At 41.7% G+C, this 14,617-nt stretch overlaps 2 protein-coding genes across 4 annotated transcripts in view; one reads left to right on the top strand and one right to left on the bottom strand.

Moving 5' to 3' along the window:
- Positions 1-3,115, top strand: part of LOC122930837 (filamin A-interacting protein 1-like) — a 189,546-nt gene extending 186,431 nt beyond the window's left edge. For 2 of the 3 annotated variants that reach the window (XM_044284481.1, XM_044284480.1), the window contains one exon: positions 2,929-3,115. In XM_044284481.1, the coding sequence (XP_044140416.1) occupies positions 2,929-3,109 (181 nt within the window). In that variant the 3' untranslated portion in view covers positions 3,110-3,115. The remainder of the gene's footprint in view (positions 1-2,928) is intronic. The other variant, XM_044284482.1, reaches the window with a different exon arrangement.
- The window catches only part of CMSS1 (cms1 ribosomal small subunit homolog), a 310,876-nt gene that overhangs the window by 218,532 nt on the left and 77,727 nt on the right, over positions 1-14,617 (bottom strand). The window lies entirely within an intron of this gene.

The raw sequence follows: 14,617 nt of genomic DNA, 5'->3' as shown, positions 1-14,617 counted from the left end.
TTAAAGAGGTCCTTCACTATCGGATGTCTCCACACTGGTGGTCCAAGTACATATGAAATGTAGTAACACGCCTGCAGGGCTAGATACAAGGAAAGACTTAGAACAATGTTAAAAAGATTTTGGGCGTCATTTATTAAACAAAAAGTCCATTCACATGTCCGCAAAATGGGTCTGCATCCGTTCCGCAATTTCGGAATGCATTATGGCGCATAACAGGTAGTATTTTGTGCTAGGACCCGTCTTACAGAGATCGCCTTCACGTACGGCAGACGGGCTCAGATAGTTTTGTACAAAATGCATTTGCCAAGCATCTCACTTTAGAAATAAGCGTAGCATTAGCACTATAATATTTTTTGTGACTATGGCATTATTGTACTTTATCTGTTGCATTGTCTTTTTTTTCTCTGCACTTTAATTGACAGGACCAGGCCGTCTGAACGTGAGCATGCCTGGCCCTGACTTCTCCTAAAGTCTCACGCTACACCTTGTGCGTCACTATCCGATGCAGGTACAGTACAGGAAAGGGGCTTACAGTACAGAAGAGCACTGCCAGGTGAGCCTCTTTTTCTGTACTGTACTTGTGCTGAATGTGATTGCAAGGATCTCTGACCTGGGATATACCATAAATATTTTTTGGCTTGGAATATACAAAACCTTATTTAAAAAACAAAAAAAAAAAAAAAAAAAACATACTAAAAGACACTGTTTGCTTTATGGGCACCACCATTAAAAATAGACAATAGGAAAGAGAGAAACTGGCTGCTGAAATCAGTGCTGATGCTGCAGAAATCACAGGATGCACGGCTTATAATTTATTATTTAGGTGGGGTGAGTCCATGTTATTTTAGTATCTCTCTCATTAACTAGCCATCTATCTTTCAGCAGTAAGGAAGTCATATAATTTTCTGCCACATATTAAAAAAGAGGAGTGTTTAGCTTACAAGTGAATGAAGCTAATAAACGCCATAGATTGCTAGAAACAATGTAAAATAATAGTTGCAAATCAATAAATAAATGTCCTTGTTATAAAATTCCCGTCTGTATTCTGAGAAAAGCATGAAGGAATGCAATATCAAAGCGTGACTACAATGACACAACCCAACCAATAACCTCTGCTGACTCTAAATTGCCAAATAAACCATTTGCTAATATTACTGCATTGTGGGACTGACGAACACACGCGCAGCCAGTGTTGATCTACATAGACATACATCATCAGTGCCAGTGAAGCATATCTCATCAGTATATACATTCCGCCTAAAAATACATTTGGCGGTTTCCAGTTACACAAACAGTTTGCAAAGAGTCAGGATTGTGTTTGGTTGTATAGCTAATGTTGGGGCGCTTGAAATGTAAACTGTGCATTAGCATTGTCAGTGTAAATGATAGGTTTTATATTGCTGGAGAGCATTTCCAATGAGGAACTGGCAAATAGCCCAACTTGAGAACATAATTTAAAACACTTGATCAGTTTCACTCTCCAGCACTAGGTTTAGTTTTTAATAGCTTCTCGAGGGAAAAGAAAATTTCAAAACCACATTGTTGTGACATGAGACGGAATGAGTCATTTCTCGTCGCAAATTTTTTGAGGATTTGGCATTAATCTTTAAGACACTAAACTATAAACATTTTCTAAAAAAGTTTCTATGACTCTTTCTAAACAGATCCAGTGGAGGCCTTGTAAATCCATCTTTGATATGGGATCTGTGGGAATAAGCACAAGCCTTCATAGAAACTAACTAGGACAAGGATGTCAAACCCGTGGCCCTCCAGCTGTTGCAAAACCTACAACTTTTATCATGCCCGACAGCCTACAGCGAGGGGTACATTGGCCATAGACCCTACAGGGAAATTTCCTAGTAGGCCAATGCCCCAAGGGGCCACCCAAGTCCTTCTCTCTGCCGCTGAAGGGTTACGGTACATAATGAGCTCTCAACAGTAATTGACGCTATAAGAATCAGGCACTCACGTACACAGCCAGCGAACGCACATACCCTCATAAACTCAACTGCTGTAGCCTGCACCTCACCTCCTAAGCCCCCTGCTCCATAGACAACTGGAGAAGAAGGACAGAAGATTGTAGCTATTGATGGTCACCACAGAGGGCCAGCTTTTGGGGCAGTATATTGTGCTACACTGTTATTTGGTTCTGCTAGGATGGTATTTTGCACTATGGTAATGTTGACCCTGCCTACTTGTTACCTCGCCTTCAAGGCTACTTTCACATCTACGTTTTTTTAATTCCGCTATTGAGATCCGTCATAGGCTCTCAAAAGTGGAATAAAACGCTTCAGTTTTGTCCCCATTCATTGTCAATGGGGACAAAACTGAACTGAATGAAACGGAATGCACCAAAATGCATTCCGTTCCATTTGGTGGCATCCCCATCGCGGACAGAAAAACGCTGCAAGCAGAGTTTTTCTGTCTGCGATGTGGTGCGGACCAAGACGGATCCGTCCTGACACACAATGTAAGTCAATGGGGATGAATCAGTTTTCTCAGACAATAGAAAAAACTGATCCGTCTCCCATTGACTTTCAATGGTGTTTATGACGGATCCGTCCTGGCGGTAAAAGACATAATACAACCAGATCCGTTCATGACGGATCCATGCGGTTGTAATATTGTAACGGAAGTGTTTTTGCAGAATCATGATGGCCTAATTTGGACTTGCCTACAAAATAGGGCCACTTTTATTTTATTTTTCAGGGTCACTTTAAGTTCACAATCCGCCCCTGCCTACAGCTCTCTGGGTATGCTGGGAGTTGAAGTTTTGCAACAGCCGGAGGGCCATGAGTTTGACATCTCTGAACTAGGAGAGCGCTAGCCGTCATGGGTTTACCATAGCATGGAGTGAATGCAATAAAAAGTATTATACAATTATAAGAAATGTGATGGATACTTCAGCCAGAATTTTATTTCCCACAGGAACAAAGAAGGAAGCATGTCAAGATCCAACATGTCCAACCTGTCCTTCGCCAAACATCTGCCATCAAGGGAGAGTCAAGAGCCTACCACACACATTAACAGATCCAACACAAATTATGGTGTTTGGTTGACTATTATCTTATGTGGATGGCCTCCTAGGCACTGGTCATTCCTTGATTAAAGGAGATGTCTGGTGGAAAGTTTATTTCATAAAGTTTTTACAGTGGGGTAAAAAAGTATTTAGTCAGCCACCAATTGTGCAAGTTCTCCCACTTAAAAAGATGAGAGAGGCCTGTAATTTTCATCATAGGTGCACTTCAACTATGAGAGACAGAATGGGGGCAAATAATACAGGAAATCACATTGTAGGATTTCTAATGAATTAATTAGTAAATTCCTCGGTAAAATAAGTATTTAGTCACCTACAAACAAGCAAGATTTCTGGCTCTCACAGACCTGTAAAGTTTTCTTTAAGAGGCTCCTCTGTCTTCCACTCGTTACCTGTATTAATGGCACCTCTTTGAGGTTGTGGACAGGTGTCTTTTATACTGATAACAAGTTCAAACAGTCACACTCCAAACTCCACAATGGCCAAGACCAAGGAGCTGTCGAAGGAAACCAGGAACAAAAATTGTAGTTCTGCACCAGGCTGGGAAGACTGAATCTGCAATAGGCAAGCAGCTTGGTGTGAAGAAATCAACTGTGGGAGCAATTAGTAGAAAATGGAAGAGATACAAGACCACTGATAATCTCCCTCGATCTGGGGCTCCACGCAAGATCTCACCCGGTGGGGTAAAAATGATCACTAGAACTGTGAGCAAAAATCCCAGAACCACACGGGGGGACCTAGTGAATGACCTGCAGAGAGCTGGGACCAAAGTAACAAAGGCTACCATCAGTAACACACTACGCTGCCAGGGACTCAAATCCTGCAGTGCCAGACGTGTCCCCCTGCTTAAGCCAGTACATGTCTGGGCCCGTCTGAAGTTTGCTAGAGAGCATTTGGATGATCCAGAAGAGGATTGGGAGAATGTCATATGGTCAGATAAAAACCAAAGTAGAATTGGTAAAAACTCAAGTCGTCGTGTTTGGAGGAGAAAGAATGCAGAGTTGCATCCAAAGAACACCATACCTACTGTGAAGCATAGGGGTGGAAACATCATGCTTTGGGACTGTTTTTCTGCAAAGGGACCAGGACGACTGATCCGTGTAAAGGAAAGAATGAATGGGGCCATGTATCGTGAGATTTTGAGTAAAAACCTCCTTCCATCAGCAAGGGCATTGAAGATGAAACGTGGCTGGGTCTTTCAGCATGACAATGATCCCAAACACACCGCCCGGGCAACGAAGTAGTGGCTTCATAAGAAGCATTTAAAGGTCCTGGAGTGGCCTAGCCATTCTCCAGATCTCAACCCCATAGAAAACCTTTGGAAGGAGTTGAAAGTCCGTGTTGCCCAGCGACAGCCCCAAAACATCACTGCTCTAGAGGAGATCTGCATGGAGGAATGGGCCAAAATACCAGCAACAGTGTGTGAAAACCTTGAAGACTTACAGAAAAGTTTTGACCTCTGTTATTGCCAACAAACGGTATATAAGTATTGAGATGAACTTTTGTTATTGACCAAATACTTATTTTCCACCATAATTTGCAAATAAATTCTTTAAAAAATCTGACAATGATTTTCAGGATTTTTTTTTCTCATAATGTCTCTCATAGTTGAGGTATACCTATGATGAAAATTAGAGGCCTCTCATCTTTTTAAGTGGGAGAACTTGCACAATTGGTGGCTGACTAAATACTTTTTTGCCCCACTGTATCTTGAGATTAAAAAATAACAATCATGTTATATTCAATGTAGCGGCATTAAAACTAGGTTCCTAAATTTCCCAAACTAGCAAACAAGGAGACTTGGCTTTCCTATCTTATAGGAAACCTTTGACGGCTCATTTCCACCATCTTAGTCATGTAATTTATGCTTCTACAGCCTGAAGTTTAACGGATAATATATCTTTATTGTGTCACAAGCAAAACACTTCAGCTACTTTTTAGCAGAACCCATGCCTTGCCATGTCCTTCCCAGCCTTCCACAGGGATCACTCTTGTCATGTCTGACTTCACTTACACAAGAAGACTTCTCCAAACTCCACAGACGGGCTGTCACAAGCAACTGGCGCTACTACTTTATTAATGGCCTTTCCAATGCTTTTAGGAGGATGATGAAATGAATTAGCCAGGTCTGTCCTTGCACCGTGGGTTGGAAAGAAACAAAAAAACATCTGTTGAAGTCTTGTTGAATGCGTCCGTTACAGAGGCGCGGTGCCCAATATTTACCTGGACTGTAAATCACTTTATCACAATTCAGGATTTTCTGATCCAGCAATGGAACCTTAAAGGCCTTTAACGTTATTCCAGGAAAACCAGAACTCAAAGACCTGGACATCTAATGCAGCATTTCAGTGGTAGTCTGACCAGATCAAGTGGTTGGAAGGGTAGAGCAAATAATCTTGCACACATATATCTGTTTCACTGCCCATTTTCCAACATGATCCACATTGGAAAGTGATATTGTAAATGCAGTTCATATTTCTTAAAGGGAGTGTCTGACCCTGAACTCAAAATTAAATAATGGCTGGGATATGTGTCACCAAACTTTTTTTCTGCCAGTTAAAACCAGATAGCGACACATATCCTTTTCTTTCGAATCTGATTTTATTTTCTGATTACAAATTGCTATATTCTATTTCTTGAACAGGATTATGGTAGGGGGGGGGGGGGGGGGGGGGGAGGGGCCTCTTGCCTGAGCTGTTTGGAAGAGCATTTAGAAAAGCATTAAGAAAATTGCTTTATGGCAGGCCCATGGTCCATAGACCGAACGGACAGGAGGGGACCTCACTGACTTCTATGGGAGAGTTTTCTAGGCTCTGTGTCCAGTGCAGAGGTCATTGAACAAGGGAAGAAGAGATAAACTCTTACATTCACCTATTGTGAATGGAGGATCCGGTCTTATCTGTACACAGAGGTGCTGTCATTCTAAACCTGCCTGTAATGATGAGGAGATAACTGCAGTAAAGTGAACTGTACAGACCAAGTTTCGCCTATTATTACCTCTAGTGGACGGTCAGAAAATTGCAGGATTTTAAGTTTTTTGTTTAGATATTCACATGGAAAATAAAAAATGACATCACCAAAAATTATTTAAATATGTGTTTAACATAAAAACATCATTTAAACAATAGGTAATTTTCAGATTACACATTCCCTTTAAAAAGAAAGCCACTAACCTCTTCCGAGCAGCTCAGCATTGTTAGCACTTATGTTGTCACTGCTTTCAGTCCTCTGTGGACCGGAAGTACGACGCCCTGTTCTCCGTCACATACACCTTAGCAGTCAATAGGCTAACAAATGACGGACAAGGCATTACACTTCCAGTCCACAGGACGGCTGGCACTGGTTTTAGAATATGACTTTCCAATCTGGATTATTGAATTCTCAATTGGGGTTAGGACAACCGTTTATTTGTATGCTTTTAATAATCCCATTTTGTTAGAAGGCTCTAACGGAAACAGGCTCAACTAAAGTTGCTAAAGATGTTTGAACCCCCAGCAATCAGCTGGAACGCACATGGGAGCCTGGCAGTAAGTGTTCAGTTCCACTGCAGCGCCACCACAGGGCAAAGGAAGAATGACATGGTGCCCATTAAAATCAAGCTCTGGAGAAAGGGATGCATTTTTCGACCATGGAAGCCTCCACTTACGGATTCCCCACTAACCGATGCCCTTAATGGGTATTCAAACGTGTTAATGAAACCAAACAGTCCCATTAATGAGACATATGGTCTTCATTTCCCATGAAGGCGAAGTCCTTATTTTTAGAATTGTATAATAAACTATTACGTTCGAATTTATTAGCGCTACCTTTTCATATAATTTAGCAACAGATTTTTAATGCTCCAAGACATAAAAATCTGAATAAAAAACTAACAAACTAGCCCAATCATAACAACCTCATTGTTTTTTGTATACAGCCCCGTAATGTGTATACTATATTTGTATTCACGGTTACAGAATACGAACGTGTTTGTAGCCCGATCACCTCATCTTTAGAGGAGCACTCCGATGGGACAACACACAGGATCAGACCATACACAGTGCAGCCCAACATGGAGACTCCCAGGTCTTCACGTCATAATCCATTATATACATATTCCAGGATGTGATGAAAGGCGCTCCCTGAGATTTGCACACGTAAGACTAAAACATTTCCTCCTCATAAACAATTATTACTTTGAAATAAACAAAGGAACAATGTATTTTTGAGAATGGACTCGCACATCTGTATGCGGACACAACACTATGCGGAAACGTAACAAGCCAGAAACTTAAAGTGAATGAGTAGACTTGGAGCAATCTTTTGGGATGCCAGATGAACAAGTCCGGAAATAAAAGTCCATTAATGAGGAAATATAGCTGTAAACAAAAATAATTCCTTCTGTTTCCTAGTTTTATAAAGGTACACATAATGTCGTCACAGAGTTAGGATTCTGGAAAGGTTTGGGTTTCTTAAATAAGCATATATAAAGCATCAGGTAAACTACAAAATCCATAAAAACGATCACATATCATATGGTCACAAGCAATTTGTGAGAGATCATTTAAAGCAACTAGGGATCGACCGATATAGATTTTTTAGGGCCGATACCGATAATTTGTGAACTTTCAGGCCGATAATTTATACCGATATTCTGGGAATTTTCATTTTGGGAAACAAAAAAATCCAACACAAATCTGCAGAAAATGAATATGTTTATTGTTAACGTGTATTTTTATTTTTTTTTGTAAATCTTTCTTTTTCATTCCTACTTAATATTTTGGTGGGTTTTTTAAACTTTTTTTTTTTTTTTTACTAACTTTTAGCCCCCTTAGGGACTAGAACCCTTGTCCTAACCTGTGGAGAGGTGGGATCCCGCCCACAACAACAAACTGAAAATATAAAAAAACAATTAGAACCTGTCAGATAGACTCACGTGCAGCAAGTCTATCTGATCTCCGGATCTCTCACAGGGTCGGCAGTGACGGGGAGGGGGGGCACTTTCTTAGGAGCATGTCCTTTCTGATGCAGCTGGTTGCAGTTGACGACTGACAGAGCATGTATGTCAACCTCAGGGAGCTGGACAGAGAATTTAGAAAAGAAAAAGGGCAAACAGCAGGTTGCGCTAGACAGATCGTGAGTAACACAGTAGCTATAATACATTCTTAACTACAAGCAATTACAGAAGTATTAAGATCCAGGTACTGGTTTGAAAACTGTAGAATATTTTTCGGGAGGCAACCCATTTAAAACAGGACAGGTTTGTGACATGTCCATTTTGGTAAATATCCCAATAAATAACTGGTGCATTTTTTTTTTTTTTTTTTAGAAATACGCTTTGTTATTCCTTTTAGAAATGCATGCATGAAGGGACGACTGGATGTTACCCCTTTCTCTGGTAAATATTAAGGAAAGAAAGGACAGGGCTGTAAAACATTTTTTAGTATTGAACTGTTAGTCCTGTCCAAGACAGAGATTCAGCAGTCCTATGGGCATCCCCCATCTCTGCTTCCCGGACAAATTTTTGATTGATCTGCAACAAAAAGTTAAATTGAGCATAAATGGGTTATGTGCATTTAGAAAAAAAAGTGTCGCTCTTGTATATCGGCTATGTCTATTAGGCTACGTTAACATCATTAAAGCCGGATAATGGGTACTATGGGGATACGGACGCTTTCCGGAATATATGCCAGCTTTCGGCCAGACTATAAGTCCGGTTTGCATCAATCATTGATGAAGGTAGCAGTAATTTTGTAATGTATTTCTTTTACTATTATTGCCCTTATCTTCCGCTCTAGGCTGTAGGCACATGACCATGTCCATGAAGCTCTTTCTTATTTACTGTGATTTGTATACCTGTTGAAAACGAGGCAGGAGAGTCCAAATAAAAAAAATAAAAAAACTTTAAAGCATATGCAGGGCAATTGTCCTGGATCCTGCTCCCAGCAAGCAGCTAATTTTTTGGAGAAGCCACCGTTATTTTCTATGAATAGTGGTCCTTTTAAAATAAGGTTGGCTACACACCACCATAACGAAAGCCTCTCTTACAGAGTGTCTTTTCATTCTGGCTCATAGAGGAGGTCCGGGGGTAAGGGAAACCTGTGTGATGTACATATGCCCTAAGGACAGAAAGGATGCCCTGGAGTTAGAAAAGGTACAAAGAAGAGCAACTAAACTAATAAGGGGCAGGGATGGTCTTTGTTATAAGAAAAGATTAAAAAAATGATATTTATTTAGTTGAGAAGAGACATCTAAGGGGGGACATGATTAATCTATACAAATAAGTAAATGGGTCATACAAAAAATATGGTGAAAAACTGTTTCATGTAAAATTCCCTCAAAAGACAAGGGGCACTGCCTCCGACTGGAGAAGAAAAAGTTTAGTCCCTAGAGGCGTCAAGGCTTCTTTACTGTAAGAACTGCGAGTCTGGAGAATAGTCTATTTTGAGACGTGGTCACAGCAGGAACAGTGGACAGTTTTAAAAAAGGACAGAGTTTTCCTCAATTTTGATACTGATGACCTATCCTCAGGAGGGTATGACACCTGGGACTCCCCCAATCAGTTATTTGAGAAGTCAGTGCCACTCCTGTGAGCCTTACGGCCTTCGCGGAGCTTTTCAACCACAGTGCCATACATTGTATAACAGCTGTGCTTGGTGTCCCAGCTCAGCCCCATTCACTTGGATGGGACTGAGCTGTGCCTTTGGCCATGGGACAGATGAACGTGACGTCACTAGGCCTAGGGAAAGCTGCGAGAAGTCTGCGGCGCTCACAGGATTGTCGATGCCTTCTCAAAACAGCTGATCAGCGGGGGTTCCGGACGTCACACCCACCGAAAAGATACTTATAACCTATCCTGAGGACACTCAGGACCACTATAATGCTTATGAAAGTGTAGAAATCGAGGTCTCAATCCTCTTTTCTAAAATTCACATCCCCACCCATCCATTGGTTGAACTTGATGGACTTAGGTCTTTTTTCAACCGTATTAACAGTGTATGAATTGTCTTTATGAGATAACCTCGTTAGGGATTTCTCCAAATTAGCAGTTTTCTAAATATGTACGTTTTGTGCATTTTTACCCACTAAAATCTCATGTAATGTAATAAAAAAATTTTAATTTTTTTTTGGGGGGGGGGGGGGGGGGTTGTGTTTTGGACAGCTGTAAGGGTTCGGCATGAACAAGCTGATGTCGTACATTTGGTAACATCAATACAAAGCAATAATTCATGCTACGAGTGGGTAAAATACTAAGATACTACGCCTCATAGGAAGTGCCCTGTAAAGCAACATCCTACCAACGAGTTTCACAAAACTCTTAACATTAAATGGGGGAAAAAAAAGTACTTTCTGGAACGACACCATTTACCTCCATGAATTCCCCTAGAGCCTTTGCGTTTATAAGGACTGGATCTTGTTCCGGTTGCACTCTTCTGTACATAAGGAATAAAAGGGCAGCGATAGATTTAAGAGAAAACAGAAATGTGAATATATTCTAATGGTGTTCTCCATGGCTCCAAACAGTCTGCCATTGCATCATGCAGAAGGAGGGCAGAGCAGAGATTCCTTTCCTGGCATATAAGTGGCTACACATGTTGGAGAGGGTGAATGGAAAGTGTAGGGGGGTGGGAGTGGGTGACAGACTTATGGTAACAAGGAAGCCAAATTAAGACCGCAGCCATGATCTTTGCAGACTACTGTACATGATGTACATGTGATCTACAATATGTCACCAGTTTCTCTAGAATTTAATACAGTGTTCCTTTGGGGGAGACAGAAGGGCAAGATAAGAAGAAGATTTTCCCAAATGCTGTGGTCAGATAACACATCAGGGGTCTCACCTGCAGCTGAAATCAAGTAGGAAACGAGCGGTGACATCACTTTCCTACATGAGCGGACTTTTCCATCATGTCATTTCTCCATGTAGATCACACAGGGTGTGCCAAACTCATACCGGGCAATACAAACAAGAGGACGGCCCTGTTCTTTAGTTGGGAAGGGAACTTTATAGGCAGATTTTTATTTTTATTTTTTAACTATACTGTGCAAAATCTAAATTTAAAGCAGTCCTCCTAAACTTCTCTGCAGGAAACCCAATAGCCCTATCGAAAAAAATCACATGCGCTAATTACAGGTAAACGGTTTGGGGCAACTCAAACACCAGCATGCCGTTAGGCAGATGGAAGTAAGGGTCCTACAAACTCACCATTTCCCGGCAAAGAAAGTAAATGAAATTCAAACTAAGAGTCCAGGACTCTTCTCCAGTGCCACTGCGGTGCTCTGATAACGCAGAGGGTGGTATACCTCGCTTCACTATGGGTGTGATCAAACTGCAGCACAGGTGTACGGAAGCAAGGTGTAACATCCTCGGCCTCACTCGATACCTCTAGAGAAGAGTCCTGGACTCTTCTCTTGGTAATTCTGAACTTCACTTATTTCCCGTGGAGATGAATGAGTTTGCGATGGGCAAGTTTGAGACCCTAAACCCCGACGGCATAAAAATTGTTGGTTTTGTGGCTCCAAACTAGGAGACACACAATTGGTATTACCATTAGCCTTGTCAACTGGATTTGTGACCCTACTCTGGCAGAGTCAGACTGAACATAGGGCTAGAAAATAGAAGATAAAACGGCATACAAGAGGCATTTATCTGCACAAGGCTGACAGGGCTTTACAATTAGATTCTGCAGATTGTCTATGCCAAGCTTGCTTATAAGACGCTGGGTGAGGTAGAACAATGCCCCCAAATAGCTCTTCATGATGATGGCTGGTATTGCCTTAAGCTATTCTGATGCTCTCCACGCTACAGCGGATTGGTCTTAACTGACGTCTTGCAGACAGCATATTTCTAAAAATATGTTACTGGAAATATCATCAATGGAAATTATCTTTGGTAACCTTGGACTATGACCTTACCATATCCTGATATACTACTTAGCAGTGGACTTAACCTGTACCATCCTTTGTGCTTTCTGACTGGCAGAATCAGCGAGACCAGTGACTGGCTGCAGCGGTCATGTGTGCAGACGGGCACCTCATTCATGTAGTACTGTAAATGAACACCAGGGGGAGTTAAGTGGCACTGGAGCATGAGGGGAGTCTTACTATTTTATAGCATCCCAGCCACCCCACTGCCAATTTTTTCATCTAAAAAAAAAAAAAATTTTAAGTGGCTTCGCACATACAATTTGTAGGAGACATGTCCCTTTTATGCATTTTTTCCAGCCACTTCTTTCCACTTTCTTCCAGCAAAAAAATAATATTTGCCTGTACGTTTAAAATGTACATTTAGGAGCACTGCTGAATAAGTAAGCGTGACAGTGTATTTTGTTCAGACACGCTGCGCTCTTTTCAATGGGCTGTACCTGGTGCTACAGCTCATCCTCAGGGAAATGAAAGGTTCTGAGCTGCAGTACCAGATGCAGCCCAAGCACTCGGGTGGAGCTCTTTCTGGGGAAAAAGCAGACCATTTTCTTGCCAGCCTGACCCCATTGACTATAATGGGAACCAGTGGGGATCCGGACACTCTCCAGATCTCCGCTGGTTCCCATTATGGTCAATAGGGTCCAGCAGTTACAGTGGCGGAAATAATTATTTGACCCCTCACTGATTTTGTAAGTTTGTCCAATGACAAAGAAATGAAAAGTCTCAGAACAGTATCATTTCAATGGTAGGTTTATTGTAACAGTGGCAGATAGCACATCAAAAGGAAAATCGAAAAAATAACTTTAAATAAAAGATAGCAACTGATTTGCATTTCATTGAGTGAAATAAGTATTTGAACCCCTACCAACCATTAAGAGTTCTGGCTCCCACAGAGTGGTTAGACACTTCTACTCAATTAGTCACCCTCATTAAGGACACCTGTCTTAACTAGTCACCTGTATAAAAGACACCTGTCCACAGAATCAATCAATCAAGCAGACTCCAAACTCTCCAACATGGGAAAGACCAAAGAGCTGTCCAAGGATGTCAGAGACAAAATTGTAGACCTGCACAAGGCTGGAATGGGCTACAAAACCATTAGCAAGAAGCTGGGAGAGAAGGTGACAACTGTTGGTGCGATTGTTCGAAAATGGAAGGAGCACAAAATGACCATCAATCGACCTCGCTCTGGGGCTCCACGCAAGATCTCACCTCGTGGGGTGTCAATGGTTCTGAGAAAGGTGAAAAAGCATCCTAGAACTACACGGGAGGAGTTAGTTAATGACCTCAAATTAGCAGGGACCACAGTCACCAAGAAAACCATTGGAAACACATTACACCGCAATGGATTAAAATCCTGCAGGGCTCGCAAGGTCCCCCTGCTCAGGAAGGCACATGTGCAGGCCCGTCTGAAGTTTGCCAATGAACACCTGAATGATTCAGAGAGTGACTGGGAGAAGGTGCTGTGGTCTGATGAGACCAAAATAGAGCTCTTTGGCATTAACTCAACTCGCTGTGTTTGGAGGAAGAAAAATGCTGCCTATGACCCCCAAAACACCGTCCCCACCGTCAAGCATGGGGGGTGGAAACATTTTGCTTTGGGGGTGTTTTTCTGCTAAGGGCACAGGACAACTTATTCGCATAAACGGGAAAATGGACGGAGCCATGTATCGTGAAATCCTGAGCGACAACCTCCTTCCCTCTGCCAGGAAACTGAAAATGGGTCGTGGATGGGTGTTCCAGCACGACAATGACCCAAAACATACAGCAAAGGCAACAAAGGAGTGGCTCAAGAAGAAGCACATTAAGGTCATGGAGTGGCCTAGTCAGTCTCCGGACCTTAATCCAATCGAAAACCTATGGAGGGAGCTCAAGCTCAGAGTTGCACAGAGACAGCCTCGAAACCTTAGGGATTTAGAGATGATCTGCAAAGAGGAGTGGACCAACATTCCTCCTAAAATGTGCGCAAACTTGGTCATCAATTACAAGAAACGTTTGACCTCTGTGCTTGCAAACAAGGGTTTTTCCACCAAGTATTAAGTCTTTTTTTGTTAGAGGGTTCAAATACTTATTTCACTCAATGAAATGCAAATCAGTTGCTATCTTTTATTTAAAGTTATTTTTTCGATTTTCCTTTTGATGTGCTATCTGCCACTGTTACAATAAACCTACCATTGAAATGATACTGTTCTGAGACTTTTCATTTCTTTGTCATTGGACAAACTTACAAAATCAGTGAGGGGTCAAATAATTATTTCCGCCACTGTACGTGGCACTATCTGGCTATGCTGGATTCAGAGATGTGTTGCATGTGTTAAATGAACCTCAGAAAGCCTTTCTGGGAAACACTAGCCATTAGTACCCCAAGGGTATGGCCACTAGTAAATGCAGCTTTTCTGCAGCGAAAATCAGCAGCATTTACAGTAGCTGCGAAGTGCTCGAGATTTTCACAAATCTTGTCCCCACGCTGTGGAGAATGTCTGCTGCGAGTCCTTACTGTAAGACAGTATCTGCTAAATAGATGAGATTTTCAAAATCTCATCCACACAGTGCATACATTTATCTGAGGCGCAGAAATTGAAATCTCTGGCTGTTTGTGCAAATTTTCATTGTGGATTTCATCTTTTCCAATGCAAAAGGTGAAATCTGCAGTAGATCCGCAACAAACACCACACA

This window comes from Bufo gargarizans, chromosome 3 (assembly GCF_014858855.1).
Source record: "Bufo gargarizans isolate SCDJY-AF-19 chromosome 3, ASM1485885v1, whole genome shotgun sequence".
NCBI lineage: Eukaryota > Metazoa > Chordata > Amphibia > Anura > Bufonidae > Bufo > Bufo gargarizans.
Note: the sequence above shows the minus strand (reverse complement) of the source record. Positions and strands in the feature narration are given on the sequence as shown.